Source organism: Rhea americana, unplaced genomic scaffold (assembly GCF_003343005.1).
Source record: "Rhea americana isolate MKP2758 unplaced genomic scaffold, rheAme1 scaffold_111, whole genome shotgun sequence".
NCBI lineage: Eukaryota > Metazoa > Chordata > Aves > Rheiformes > Rheidae > Rhea > Rhea americana.
Window position 1 is genome coordinate 2,183,506 of NW_028185162.1, and position 14,877 is coordinate 2,198,382.

Here is a 14,877-nt window from a genome sequence, read left to right on the forward strand (position 1 = left end):
TGCCAAAGGGCTGGAGAAGGCTATGTCAGAGAGATGCATGGATGAAGTGGCTGAAGAAAAGCCAGCAGACAGGCTGTGTTACACCAGCACACAGACACCAGCCCACTAGTTGGCAGAACACCCCAGATCACCTGTTCCAATCTGCACAACAAATTTGACCAGCTTTAAAGAAATTCACCTTGATCAAGACAGTGGAGGGCTTTCCTTTCCTGCAGCCTCTGCTGTGCAGAACTTTCACTGTAGTCTTTCCTTCCTCTGTAGTAGCCCAGAGAAACAAARAGATGTCTTGCCCAAGAACTGGCCATGCTCATTCAACTGAGATCAAAAAGAGGCAGCAAAAATCCCAGGGTCAGAGCTCAGTAAAAGTGAGGACAWTGTTCTTGCAGTTTGTAGGGTACAGCAGGGATTCTGGACAAAGCAGATGGTGTAATACCATCTCACCAACCAGGATTAGCATGGAGCTGGAGGCAACCAGATGGGCAGAAGAGGGGAGAACGCAACCCTCAGTCTACCCCAGGAAACTCACASCTGATGGGTTTGCATGGTAGCATCCCTGATTTGGGCATAGGAAATGCAGTGTTCCTATCACCTTGCTGTGATAATGTTCTGATGCATCTAGTTCCACCAAGGTTGTCTAGAGAAAGAGCTAGGGAGCCCAAATGCTTTTAGGAAATCTGTTCCCAGCTGTAAGTGCTTGAATGTCCAGTCTCAAGAAAGCCTTCTGACACTGAGGACTTGGTTTCAGCACAGGTGGCTGAGCCCACACAGCCTTGCCTCAGAGAGGCTCTTCCCCAGGCAGACCAGCATACCTGGCAGTCAACTCCCAGTGACACACAGGGGAGGCAGAACCAGGCCTATGCAGTCACAGCACCTAGCAGAGCATGAGCCACCACTGTTCAGCACATGAATCTCTTCCTTATTGGACCATTTGCTCTATAGACATATTTGCTTCCAAATTTCCTTTGTTTTATTGATCCCTTGGGATCATCAAAGCCTGTTCAGTCCCTATAGTTATCAGGATTCAATAATGTATTGAAAATGCTATGGTAGACTTGACTGATGTTGTTTATCACCAGCTGGCCTAACGTTGTGCTATTGATTTATCTGGCATGTGAAGGAATGTTTACCATTCTTTCATTTACGAAGAGAGGTATAATGATTTTTCTTAATGCTTCGCCTTCCTGCCTGTAGATAATAAACTGCTTGCTGAAGCAAGGGCTTTCCATGGGTAACATTTAACAGATGTGTTTTGAATCCTTGCTCAGCAACCAAATGCTTGCAGCAGCAACATACCTCCTTCTACAACCCAAAGTGATCCATATGGTTGACAGCAGACTCTTCTTTTGATACCCTACATAGGCCAGACACAAGTTGTTTCCAGTTAATGCCATGGACAGTCACCTAACTCTCATCATCTGTGCCCTCCATTTCCCGGACTTGCCAGGGCTGGACCTACTGGTCTCAATTCCCAAGCGGGCTGCCCAAAGAGCAGRAGGGTGAGGGGAGGCCTAGCATTAGAAACAAGTTTCTTCATATTTAGCGGTTCAGTAGGAAAGCCAAGCGATCAGGTTGCTCTGCTTGTGGTGCAGAGCTTCCCTGTTACTACAGCCCGTCTGCTTTACAGAAGCGGTCCCACACCGGAACAGCGAGCTTCCCTGTTTTCCGATGGACTTCCCAGTGCCACCCTTACTGCAGGCACTGGCATGGTCTGCCGGCAACTAAAGCAGCACCTGCTGCAGATGGACGGGACACAGGGGAGCAATCTGAAAGAATCAGCTGGGATTACTCTGCCTGCCTGGTCAGATCCGGTCGTGCCTGGCAGGAAAGGACACGTGTGCTCRTTTCCTCTGCCTTTGTGACTGCTGTACTCTGCACGCGAGCGTCCTCCCCTGAGAGGGCCTGCAGAGAAACCTGCGCAGCAGCGCATGCTGATCCCATCAGCCAAAAGGCTAACAAGAGGCCTCCAGCCCCTAGAAGGCACATTCTCCCTTCTGAAGTCCYCTGGGAAGGCTGAGAAGCTCCGTTGCTGCAGTCTCCACTGTTTTTGCAGCACTATTAGAGAGCTGGAYGACCCACTCGCCTTCAGAAAACCCAACGCAGTCTCAGCGTGCACTGACTGCACAGCACGGCCCAAGCGTTGGCTTACAGCAGCGACTGCAGCAGCCTGAGGAAGCGCAGAGCCCTGCCGAGCAGCGGGAATGCAGTGCTCATCGATCACGAGGGCAGAGSCGCTGCCGGGCCACGCGCCAGCACCGGCGGCACGCCGCCTGCCTAGAGACCGCGCGTTCCCCGAGACGGAGAACTGCAGCACCTACAGCCCAGGATTCACCTGCACCAGGCACATCACTGCCAGAACAGCGACAACCGTAACGAGTCCTGACAAATTAGCATCTTTGTTTAACATAACCCAGCTAGTCACAAAACTGGCTGCAGTTTCATGAACCCTGCCTCAACCAGCATGCAGCCTGACTGACACGCAGACACAGGTTCATCCTTAAAATATTCTGTGTACTTGAAATATATGGTGCAAGAAGCGGCCTGGCAGGGGCATGCTGCACCCACCACAACCTACTCCAGCAGCATACCGATGCTCTTGCACCTGGATGCACAACTTTTGCTGGAATGCTTGATGGAAAAATCTGGAGGGGTGAGACAGAGGAAAGAGAAGGGCATGTGACACAAATGTAGAGCATGAAATAGGCCCATCTCTGCCCCTTACAGCTACAGGGTCTGTAAAGGGAAAAAAGAACAGCTTGATCAGAAGCCAGGCTCATTACTTTCACTGCAGAACAGTGTTTCTAAGCCAGGAGGGGTGTGGTACAGGCAGAGCTTGTTTCTAGGAGGTACTAAGCACCCTCTGCCTCTAGGGACTTGTACACTCAGTGCTCTGCAGGACTGGCAATCTCATTTTCTAAAGTAAGTGGGTGGATTTTAACAAATTTAGAACAAAGAAAGGCTCTCCCTTCTCACGGGTCAGCGCTGGAGCCAGCAGAGCAGGCAAYGCATCTCCACTACAGCATCCTGACTGGGATGGCTGCGGCAAACCCTGCACTGCCAGGTGGGAGAAGCAGCTGTTTGGTCCCTGCACAGACACTCATCCCCCCTCCCAGTGTCCCCTCTGCGCTCCTCAGGCCTGAAGCTTTCTCGCCCCAGTAGATGGCATTGGTGAGCCGCGGCAGGGAGCTGGCAGACACGCWGGGCCCAGCTCTCCGGGGTGGCCCAGCAAGCCCCCGCGCGGGGCTGGGGCTGGGGCTGGGCCAGCTCGGCTGCTGCCCAGCCGCCCCCGCCGCCACGCACAGGCTGCGACTCCCCCAAGGCTGGGCACGGGGCTGCAGGAAGGTTTGCTCAGCCCCTGCCTGAGTAAACCCAGCCTTTGGCTGGCGTGCAGCTAACAGCCCACGCTGGCAATAAGCRTGTGCTCCCTCCCAGGGGCGGCCCCAAGCACCAACGAACATGCATCTTGCATAGCATATGGGGTCCTGGGCTGGTAGACTGGATATGTAATGTCTGGCATGAGTACAAAGACCCCTCTGCTCCCTCCAAACCCACCCGCTCAGCAGATACCTGATCAGGTATCACTCACACACCCACCTCCTGCCCCATCCTTTTCACCCACCAGCCATCTCCRTTCACTCATCTCATGCTCTGTGCAGGCTGCTCTCCCCATCCCATTCGACAATCCAAAGATGTATCCTCCTAATAACATCACATTCTTGTAAACAACCCAAACGCTTACACCGTAATGGCTTATCCTCCAACCCCAGGTGATGCTGGAGGCTTTGAGCAGCACAGAACCCTTCTGCTCTCAGTGCTGTAGTGACACGGACACTACCACAAATCATCTGACAGACAACCACACTGCAGGGCAGGAGGGACTTCAGGGGACCATGACTGTATGATTATGGTCACACCTTGCAGTAAATGAGACTATGTTTATTAAATAAACTGGCAGTAGGTGACTGACACCCAYTGCAGATCCTGCTTTTGGTTTCTCAGGCTCTGCTCTCAGCCTTCCCACAGCTCAGTCTCACCACGAGCGGCACCTATGGGGCCACGCTGTTCCCATCCCTTGCAAGTTCATGGCCAGGCTCTATTCCCTAGCAGGACACCACTGATATCCACCTCCGCTGCGAGCTGTTGGAGCTGCACTAACAGCAAGAGACGTGTTTAAGTGTCTCTGTAGGAGGTCCTGGACACTCAGCAGCTCTATTTCTGCACTGTTGAGTTTACAGGGCATTTCTGCTGTGCAGCCTCATCCCTCTTACGCAGCCAGGAACACCCTGAAGCAGAAACTGTTGCTGCAGAGGGCTGTATCGATACTGCCTGCACCAAGAAAGTTAAATACCAGGAACAGGTTTCAGCTGCCACCTTGCCAGCTGGCTCTCCGTAGCGAGTTCCTCATTCAGCCACCCTCTGCCACCCACCTCCACTTGGTTTTTCTCCTCTACTTCACATTTTCTTTTGCTCCACCTGTTCTTTCCTGCTTCTCCTGCCACCCCCTGCTTTTCTCCTCCTCCTCTATCACACATCCTACTCCACATTTGTCTGCTCTCTCCTGTTCTTGCCATCATCATCTCCTCCCCCCCCCCAATTCCTTCCATAAAACATTCTGCAAGATACTTTCCTCCACATTTACTATTTTCCTTCAATCCTCCTTCTTGTCTCCTTCAAACAGGTTCCGACCTCACTTCCCTGTCACGCCCTGACCCACACTGCTCCTCACTGCATGCACAGATTCCGGGGACAGAGATACTGGCACCAACACACTCCTTGAGACAGCARACGCCTCTTCCCTCTTTCTCTTAAATACAATTATCTCCACGCTAAATGCCTCCCTCAGGTAGAAATCTGGAGCTAATAACTCCCCTCTTAACTGAAGAAGCATCTTAGGTTTGGTGGTGGAAGTTAACTGTCCCAGCACACTTGTGCGTGGGCTGACAAGCAATACATACAGCGACACCATGCCGGATTCACTAGCCCTAGCAGGGCCCCAAGGCATGGTCAGCACACCCTAACGGGACCCAGGCTCTGCTGAGTGCTCTAAATTGGAAGCCCTCAGGCTCCACAAGGCTGAGGGTGCAGAATACCAGCAACACAAGAGGAGGAACAAAGACCTTGGTCTGGAGATGGCTCAGCTTGGTAGGAGAGCTGGGGTAGCGTGGCCTTTCTCAGCCCTCCTGCTGCAGTATGTTTACCAGACAGGGCTCGAATTCACTACCTTCCACCCTAGGCAGAGCAGAGAAAATAAATGCAACATAATTTGACCTTAAAAGCCCTAAATAACTCAGGGATCTGCTCGTCTGAAAGATCCTTCTCATCCCATGGCTCAATCATGACAAGCATGGCTCATGAGCAGTCCTTCTCTTGAATGAACACATGGATAAATGCTGTCCATCAGGGTTCTCCAGCTCCCAGTCTTGCTCCACAAACGAGTCAGAGAAGGTCACGGCACACGGATCTCCAGGACTTCCCAAGAGTGTATAGAGGRATCACGGGGGAGACTGCAGAGGCCTCTCACATGCACAGAGAACTGCTGGGTTGCTCCAGCCTTAATGATTGATGAAAACAAGCAGAACTTCCACAGGGTAGGGTCTATTTCATCATCTTATTTTACAGCCTGTCAGAGACCATGCAAACCAGAGAAAAAGTGCCCTGCTTCTCGTCCTGATGGGATGAACATCATCAGTCAAATCAGAAGAGCCAAGAGGGTAGAGGGAAAGACAAGAGGAAAGGAAGGAGGCAGAATAAGTGCAGAGAGATAAAAAGAAGGAGATGGAAGCAAATATCAGAGTTTGAGCAGAAACTACCTTTCTTGGACACTTTCCTCCCCTCCTTAACTGAGCTGTGTTTTTTAGTGGCTTTATGGGTGCTGGCAGCTTGCGGCACACAGGTGAGGTGCACGGGGAGTCCAGCGGCTGACATCAGAATAGCCGTCATGCCTACAGCGGATACGAGATCAACATGCAGGAAGGAAACAACGGGGAAACACATTCATTAAAAAAAAATTAATCTTTCAAAGAAAAAATAGAAAGATAAAATAAAACAAAACCCAGCCCTTGATTCAAAACATCCGAGAAGCAATCAGGTTGGAGTCAGTACAAAGACGGGATCCAGTAGCCTTTAGAGGGAGGAGCTSTGACAGCAAATTAAAGCACAAGGAAATATGGGCACAAGTCTCACCCACAATACTCTGAGCTGGTGTTTGAACAGGATCCTTCCCTTTGTCTTGGTTTTGCATTTTAGGTCTGTTATGGTGCAAATTCTTCCAGCTCCCAGGAGCCCTGCAAGCAGCACAGACCCTCAGGGCCTGAAAGATCGGGTGCACTGACTGCAACCTCTCATGGCCCTGCTCAGCTACTCCCCCATAAAGCTAAGTGTTTCAAAGGCATCACGCTGAATTAATCCCCATGCTAATGCTGAATGTGGCTTTTCTATCTTTAAATTCTGCTACAGTGCTGGGCTGATAGTGAATTGGAGCTGCTCCATTTCAACCCCTGCCAAATGAGGCCTGTTTGATCTGCGATGGCAGCTCCCTTCTCTCCCTGCATGATCTCTTCCTTGGCACTTAGGTTTTTCCTAGTGCCCCCAGTTGCAATTTAAGTCTGTGACTTCTCACCCTCCCCCATCCCAGCCAACAAGAGCAGCTGCATTCATTGGATGCACTTTGTTAAAACTAATGAATCATTAAAAAGGACAGTAATTCCCTGAAGGTAAAATTGGCACACAGAGAGCTACAGGACTGATCATGCCGATCTAATACAATGTTTGCCCATGAAAACCAGGCCAGTTACAAGTCATAACATTTCTAAGGTAATATACTGCTTTATTCAAGAAAACACCTGTCCTGGATTTCCCAAGAAGCAAATTCTTGCCTGCCAAGGCTACCACCAGCACTAAAAAAAAGAAATGCTCATGAATACAGACTCACAGCAGACAACCTGAAAGCCAGCATTTCCTCAAAGGCTACCTCTTACAGTAACCCATGCAAAACCACACTAAGGAAAATTTTGCCAGCACCCTGCACAGAAGTTCATAAGCAAAGCTAAAATTTGTACAGATTTTATTGTTCAAGKCTATATTCAGTTGAGTTGGGAAAGGAAGATATAAAAGCAAACATGCTCTTTCAGGATAAAACAAGGTACCTTGCACGTGCAAAGCAAAAGTGACTGAAGGTCAGGTTATCATAGGAAAACATCGATCAGCTTTGTGTGCAAGTGGTAAGACTATTTTCTGCCTGAAATATGCAGCTAGTGAAGAACCCACATGTCGTAACCAAACATCCCTTCTGCAAAGTCTGTGTGAAATGCTCCACAGTCAGAACCATTCCTGTACTGTCCTGATTGTGTATTGCATCTATTTCCCAAAGGCTGAAGTACAATAAATATTCCAGTAGCTGTTTTGAGTTCTTTCTTTATCCACAGTCAGAAGCTTTAGTAAAGTCTTCTCATCTAAGAACATGAAAAGACTTATAGACAGATGCTAAGCCTGGGAGAAAGGATTTCACAAGATGAGGAAAGGGGCACAGAAGGTTACCCAAGAACCTTTGGCAGAGCTGGTTCTGCCAGCAGATCAGGCTGCCCAATGGATCATTTAACAACTAAACATGCACTTCCTCTTTGGAAAATAACACCAGAAAGCAAAAGGCCAAGCTAGCCCCTTCCAGCACTGTAAACAATTATTCTGACTGACACCAAGGCAACGGGCATGCATCACAGAAACATGATCAAAATGTAGTTGTGTTAAAAAGATGAAAAAAAGAGTGATGGTAGAAAGATTACTTCAGCAAATGAGTTAAATAGGCACAGAAAATAGTTGCAATGTATGAGCACCAGCCCAGACGTAGCTGTCTAGGCTATTCCCACCCTTCCCCATTGATTCTCAAATTTGCAGTTCAGCATGAAGAAACTTTCTCCTCTGTAGCTCCTGCCATGTGTAGCCCCAGAAGCTCATGCTCCTGACCACGGAAGAGCTTCTGCATGGGGTACCATGAACTTCCAAACGGGAATAGGTAACACCAAATCAGGAAGGCTCAGATCATCCYCATCAGGTACCACCTTTGTCGATCTAGATCTAATGTGTAGCCCCTCTCCTTTGTCCCCAAGAGCTACAGGGAAAGAGGAGGATCTGTAAAGCATGCAAACATTAAGTTAGCAACCCTCAGCCTACTAATGGCACAGCAATAGGTTCTCAGCAGCTAGAGCCAAGCAGACCTCTGAAGTTGGTATAAACTAGCATGCCTCTAACTGAAAATCGGATCCAGAAATTTCCCAATCAAAATAACTTCTTTTTTAAGTCTTGAACTACAGACCACAAGACTATTTTGTGCTCTCTGTTCCAATTCAAGCCAAAAGTCCTTCAATACTTCCACAAATTCCAACATTTAAGCAATAGCTTAAATGTTCCCATAACAAAATCTACTTGCCTTCTAAGGGAATGAAGCAGAACATCTGAAGCTCAGCTACAGCACCAAAGCTATCACCTGCATGCACAACAGGCAGTTACTTTACACTTTCAGCTTGTTAAAGGACAAAGAGAGGTATTACCAGAACAGCAGTTGATTCAAGAGCCCTAAAAAAGTGTTCTTGAGAAACAGGAAGGATGCTGGATCTCCTTGTGGCAAAGACAGAATATCTCAGGCTATTAGAATCTAACCCAACAAAGGTTACAAAATGCAATTCTTCAGCTGGGGTGCAGAAAATGAAGTGGTAAAATCATCTCCAAAACCTCTGCTTCTAAGCAATGTGTGTGCATATATATATAAACAGAAGCAGAAGATGAACTGAATTCAGAGATTCCTAAAGTCAGAGAACAAATATATTTCCTTCAAAATTATTTCCTTCAAAATTAGATTAAGGGAAAACATGAGTCACAGAACCCCAGCTTAGTTCTTTAACATAGCCCTACTGATGCCTTGAACGACGACTCCAAAATTACTGGCTKGTATCATGGGTCATCACAAAGAAAATAAACGTTTATTCTGGAAACTCTATCTATTTCATGAGCTGCAARCACATCTATGCTTGCAGAGGAGCATAAAATCACAGGCCATGTGTGGGACTAGGAGGATTATCTGACACCAGGTGTTCTCCCAGTGACAATCTTACATTGGCCWGGTAAAGGTTATTTTCCACTTCTACCCTCTGCTGCCTTTGGGGAGACACACAAATGAACGGACTGAATTTGGCCCTGGACTTGGATAATTCTCACTTGAAGACACGAGGCCCCAGACGCAACAAGATAAAACTCTGCACAAACCAAGACTGCTTGAATGCCCTTGCATTATTAAGAGAGTTACTGCTGCTCACTAGCCAACCTCTAGGAGTTTGAAAAATATTACTGAATTTTCCATTGACCACTGGGTTTCTTCCCTGCAAGGACTGAACARAGACAGAAAGCCTTGCAAAATGTGCTTTGGCATCAGATACATTTCAATGAATGTGTGCAATACACACACACACAAAGAAAACTGCCTCTTCTCTCTTGCTCAAGGTGTCTATCTGGCGAGAAGTACAACATCACCAACTCCTTGGGGCTAAAATTATTTTCACTGCAGCCATGACAACATCCAGCAGCTTTTCTCAGTCTGCTATGTAAATAAGGCACTTTTGCAATATCCTGTAACGTGCCAGAGTTCAGCATAGGGAAAACACGCTTGCATAATATAATGAGCGTCAGTCAACCACTTACTCATGCATCCAGTCTTACATGTCCCTCTGGTCACTGGTTGTGGCTGCTAATCTGTATTTGCACAGACTTTTGGTATATTTGYGCAGATTGCTTATGCGTTTGGTTCCAGTCTTGGACTTAAGCAGGTAGAGGGGAAATGACAGAACTTGAGGAAAAGGTCATGAGATCTTGGAGTCAGAGTGGAGCACTGCTAATTTGTACAATTATATCCATCAGCAAAATCATTAAGTTTGGTGTGTTTCAAAATGTCCTAGATCCAGGAATCACATGAACAAAGAACGCTTGGCTTCATTAAAAAACAAAAGCTCTGACTTTCAACCCTCATCTTAAAGACAATATTAGAAGGTACTTCATATGACCACCTAGTCCACTGCCCAGCCCCCAGGCACACCAGATAAACTACATTACTCCCTACAGATGTTAGTCCAGCTGATCCTTAAACACTAACACTATGGTTCAACAGTCTGCTCAGACCTCTACGCTGGCATTTCACCATACTAATCAAATGTTGAATGAAAAAAAAAAAAACTTAGAAGACAAGTTTCCCCATGCATGATGCATCTTGAAGTGTTAATACAGCAAAGAGTAAGGAAAAAGAACTTTTTGTTGCATAAGCCAGAGTTTTAAAGTCAGCTTCATGATTTTTGTGATTCCAAGCTGTGTTTTGAAAACACATGGAGTTGACAATGCTAAGAATTCCTCACTCAGGGATCCCCAGACCATCACCACACAAATGAAACCCATCTCCTCATTCAGAGCAGCAGGATCACTTGTTTACTCATCAGAAGTTCCTTGTTTCCAGAGGCATCTGCAGCCTTTCCAGAGACAATCCACAAGATTCAGGGATTTCATTTTTCCTACTTCAAACTGTAATCAAAGCTGCTGAGAGGCACCTCAGGATGGAGACCAAAGGCTGTGACACTTTTGGATACAACTTTCCTTTTTTTTWAAAATCAACAAAGTGAGGCAGAATTCTGCAGAATTCCAGTTCAGCAGCGAGGCTGGGGCTCACCTAGCTCATCTTTGGTAACTATGGCTGAGAAAGCATTTCTGATGATCATCAGAACCACCCGTGGGCTGTGGGTTGACAGTGCTTTACTGCTTGAGGAGACTAATTTCTCTTTACTGACTGGGGAGGCAGCATATACGGCCAGCAATTTAGACATCTAGCTTTTAGCTAGCCAGAGACAGATACACACGCATTTTAACCATCCCAAAAGGGCCACACACCCCAAGACAGGCCACGAGAGCAACGCATGTTGTGAGCCAGACCCTATAAAACCACATTTCACGACTGAGACCACAGAAACACCCCTTTCCCACACGGTTGTTGCAGAGGCCTTTGGGTCCCCAGTCTTTCCCCTCTCATCATTAATACTCTGAAGAAAATGGTCTTGCCATGGGGACTGAGAAACAGAAGGGGCCTAGGCTATGTGTTGTGGAATGATCTGAAGAGTAAGTAAATCAAAGACCATCTGCAGGATTTTAAATATGAACAAAATAACACGTCCCAGAAGAGGTCCTAGAAACAGAGCAGAGCAAGAGGGGGAGGAGATGTCCCTAAAGTCCCAGCCAATTAAAGTTCCAGTAAAATTTGGCCTTGTTACCAGTTACTCCACTGCTTGCTTTWTACCAGAAACGTTCCTAGCCATTTAGTTTCCTCTCACTTGCTAATCAGCTCGTCCAGATCCTTCCTCTGCTTCTACTTTATTTTAACAGACACACACACATTTAGACTTTTCTCCTCCCTTGCACCTCAGGTTTGCCACAGTTGGCAGAAAGTAGCACAGCACTGATTAGAGCCATCTCCTAGGAAGATTTGGAGCTGAAGGAGATGTCAGCCCTGAGGGGTGCCTGCACTGACCACACTCATCCTAGCATAAACAGCTCTGAACTCCACTGCAGCTCAGCATGCTTCTCGCTAGCTGCCTCACAGAGAGCTAGATTATTATTAAAATAAATAAWTATTTCTCTCTGCTACACCCCCAGCCTCCAACAACAGAAAAAAAAATGATTGCAAATATAACCTTTGCATGTTACTTTATGAAATGATGTTAAATTATTAAATTCTATAGAGGGTTCCTGTAGCCTTTTACATCCAAATGTAGCACATGAGGAAAAAACAGACCAGGCATATTCAGCTTTTCCAGTGACTTGCACATGGTCACATAACAACATTCACATAGGTTAGATCAAGCAGGACTCTTCAGTTCTTGACTGTATTTACCTCTATGTGATTAACTAATTAATCATACAGTCACTGCTATTAGCCAGGGGACCAAATTCACAGCTTTTTAAGCAAGCAGGTCATCCACCTGTATCAGGTCTGAGCGTGACATAACATCTCATTTCCACAAAGTCTTTTAGACTGATTTGCTAACCAGGAGATTAGATCATCTGGATCTATTAGAGGACATCCAGTATTAGTTTTTATGTAGCACCCAGTTTGCTTTAGAGGCACACAAGGCACGATTTTCAAGATGGTACTAACACTGGACAACTGGATCATCAACACAGGTAGATCATTCTTAGGAAGGATAAAACTCTACACTCAGGAGAAAAAACACAACAGTCTTTCCTGGAATAGGGTAGTAAACGTTTTTTCAAGAGAGTAAGAACATGCATGTATAAGCTCAGAAGCAAAGTCCACAGTTTTCAAGGCGCTAACAACCTAATAGACCATGCACAAAGACGGAGAAAGGAGATGATTAATAGATATTTGGTTGTGTTCAAAGCTGGTATAGAAAACCATGGAAAGACCTGCCATACGGTATTTTTTCACGCATCTGCCTCTGGGGTATAGCATCATGATATGATTTCAAGTGCACAGTCAGTCCTGGTACAGAGAAGACACCTGCTACCAGCAGAACATGTGGCTCCTAAGGTATCAGAGTCCCCTGGGTTTGGAGCTAGCTGAATCGAAATAGATCAAACACCTGACAGGTTTTGGCACACAAACTAGAAAYGCTTTCACTGAAAGCTGCAAGTACAAGTTGTCATTTTCAAGGCAATGCTACTTCATGTTTAACAGGCAAGTCTGCTCTGAAAACGAACATTGAAAACTGGCACTTTCATCTTTCCTAGACTGTCTCCCCAAGCATGTTTAGGATCATTTACAGGTTTTGATGATAACAAGAAACCTTCATTTCTGTTGCTACAGGAAAGAACATCTGGTTCAACTTCGGGCTCTTCCTTTTCCTAAGGACAATGTGCCACAACTGTTTTTCAGTCTAAAGGACCACCTCAGCCTGCAGAATAAAGTTACATTAAAAAATTCCACATACCACCTTGCAGTGCAGCCTTCCTCCTTGACAAAACAAAAGTAGTGAGAGAACAGCTACCATTTAGCCTGATCCATGTGCTCCCCTGTGCTACTTGCTCACACACATGTACAGGAGAAGAAACCCAAACCCAAAATAACCCCATTCATTTTCCRTGCCAACTTCTGTTGTCTTGTGACTCACCTCTAAACCACAGACTGCAGGTTCAGAAATRTGCTCGAGAGACCCGTTCAGCAAGCTCCATCCGCTTATGTCTTCTATTAAGAGAGACTGACTACACACCAGATCATGTCCTGTTAGAGCTTGCATTAGAAGGGCATTGGCCTTCAACCTCAGGTTCTGACCAGCATCAAACCCTCGCTCAAAGTGGGTCAGGAACACAAAGCCTTGCGACTAGCACAGCAGAAAAAAACGTTGCTAAGGTCTGACCTTCCCATTCTCTCTCAAATATGCCCTCTCTCTGCCTTTATGAACAGTCTTTGGGCCTAACACCCTTCTATCCTCAGAGAGGTTTTAAATTCTTTCTGAAAACTAAAAAAAATGAAAGTACACACCATAGAGAATGAAAACACTTAACTGCATAACCCTAAGGACAAAGCAGATAAAGCAGAAAGGAATCATTACCTGCCAAGGCCTGGTTCACTCTGCTGGGTTTGGGCATCTTGACTGGCAGGCTTAGGGTGCTGGAGGGAAAAAAAAAAAAAAAGGAGAGAGAGAGACAGAGAGAGAGAGAGAGACAAGTTCAATAGCACAGATCAATCACCAGACAAAAGAGAAACAATTCACATCATGTTCAATCCACAGTGTCAGGGCCCTGAGCATCATAACAGGCTTTCATTTCCCAGAGCAGCCTCATCCAGGATCTGGGACCTTTTGCCCACTGATCCAGCCGCTATATTTAAGGAGCCCAGTTCTTGCCTAAGCTGTGTTGTAGGTGTACCCGTCTCCAGCCTTGTCTCCTGGGTGGACCTCAGACTTATGGCACCGAAGGTAGCCTGGCTCCAGTCCTGTCTCCTACTGCTCCTGAATGGATTCCTTGGAAGGAGCCAGGACCCGACTCATCACCATCCCTTGTYTAGGCCTGCCAACAGACCCTGTTATCACCCCCTTGCTCTGGCTGCTCTGACACAGAGCCTCCCCAGAGCACTGACTAATGCTACGTACAGACTGCTATGCCAGCAGATCCACAGCACAAATAYGCAGCCAGGGACTGCTTGGATGCAGCAAACAGATCTTAAACCTTCCAAATGACTTGGTCTAAACATGCTGTTAGCAACAGTGAAGGAAAAGCGGCTCACTAGAGAACAAACACCCACGTTCTACAAGATGTTGCAGCTGTACAGGTTAAAAGAGGAAAGCATTTGCCCCTGCCCCACCCTGCCCCCTTCAGATGGAGAAATCAAGGCACCAAAAAGCCATGCAAATTGCTGGCACGCATGTAGCTGCAGCCCTGAGCACATGCAACTGCAGCCCAACCAAGTCTCGACTCTCACTGTGCATTCACTAGATTACTGCAAGATATGGGAACGGGAGATGAAATATCAAAAGAATCTTCAGAGTTTGGCACCCACCTTCCCTCAGAAATCAAGAGGATTTGGACACCAAACATTTCCTTTCAGGCTCCCAACCTACTTCCTTTGGGAGTGTTTCCCAGGGCTGGTAACCCCACCTCAAGTTAGTTGAGGATACGTGGGCAGACAGGGGACATGTTTGGCTGACAGCAGGAATTAAGAAGGAAAAGTGTAAGCAGTAGCATGGAAGTCACTAAAGGCAAAAGAAAGCCAGATCCACAGGAGCAGAGCAGAAGCATTTAAAATCTAGCACGCTGGTATGGAGAAGCCCTSCGCAGACTGTGTCTTGTGTGATGCATACACCTGTCGCAATGCAGGCTCAGGCACACCAGCTAAAA

General features: G+C 46.8%; 1 protein-coding gene across 5 annotated transcripts in view; it reads right to left on the minus strand.

Annotated features, from left to right (window-relative positions):
• The window catches only part of DTX2 (deltex E3 ubiquitin ligase 2), a 45,614-nt gene that overhangs the window by 8,613 nt on the left and 22,124 nt on the right, over nt 1-14,877 (minus strand). For 3 of the 5 annotated variants that reach the window (XM_085315343.1, XM_085315334.1, XM_085315368.1), the window contains 2 exons: nt 13,593-13,651; nt 5,808-5,939 (listed from right to left, as the gene is read on the minus strand). In XM_085315343.1, the coding sequence (XP_085171469.1) occupies nt 5,808-5,939; nt 13,593-13,651 (191 nt within the window). The remainder of the gene's footprint in view (nt 1-5,807; nt 5,940-13,592; nt 13,652-14,877) is intronic. The other 2 variants (XM_085315360.1, XM_085315352.1) reach the window with 1 other exon arrangement.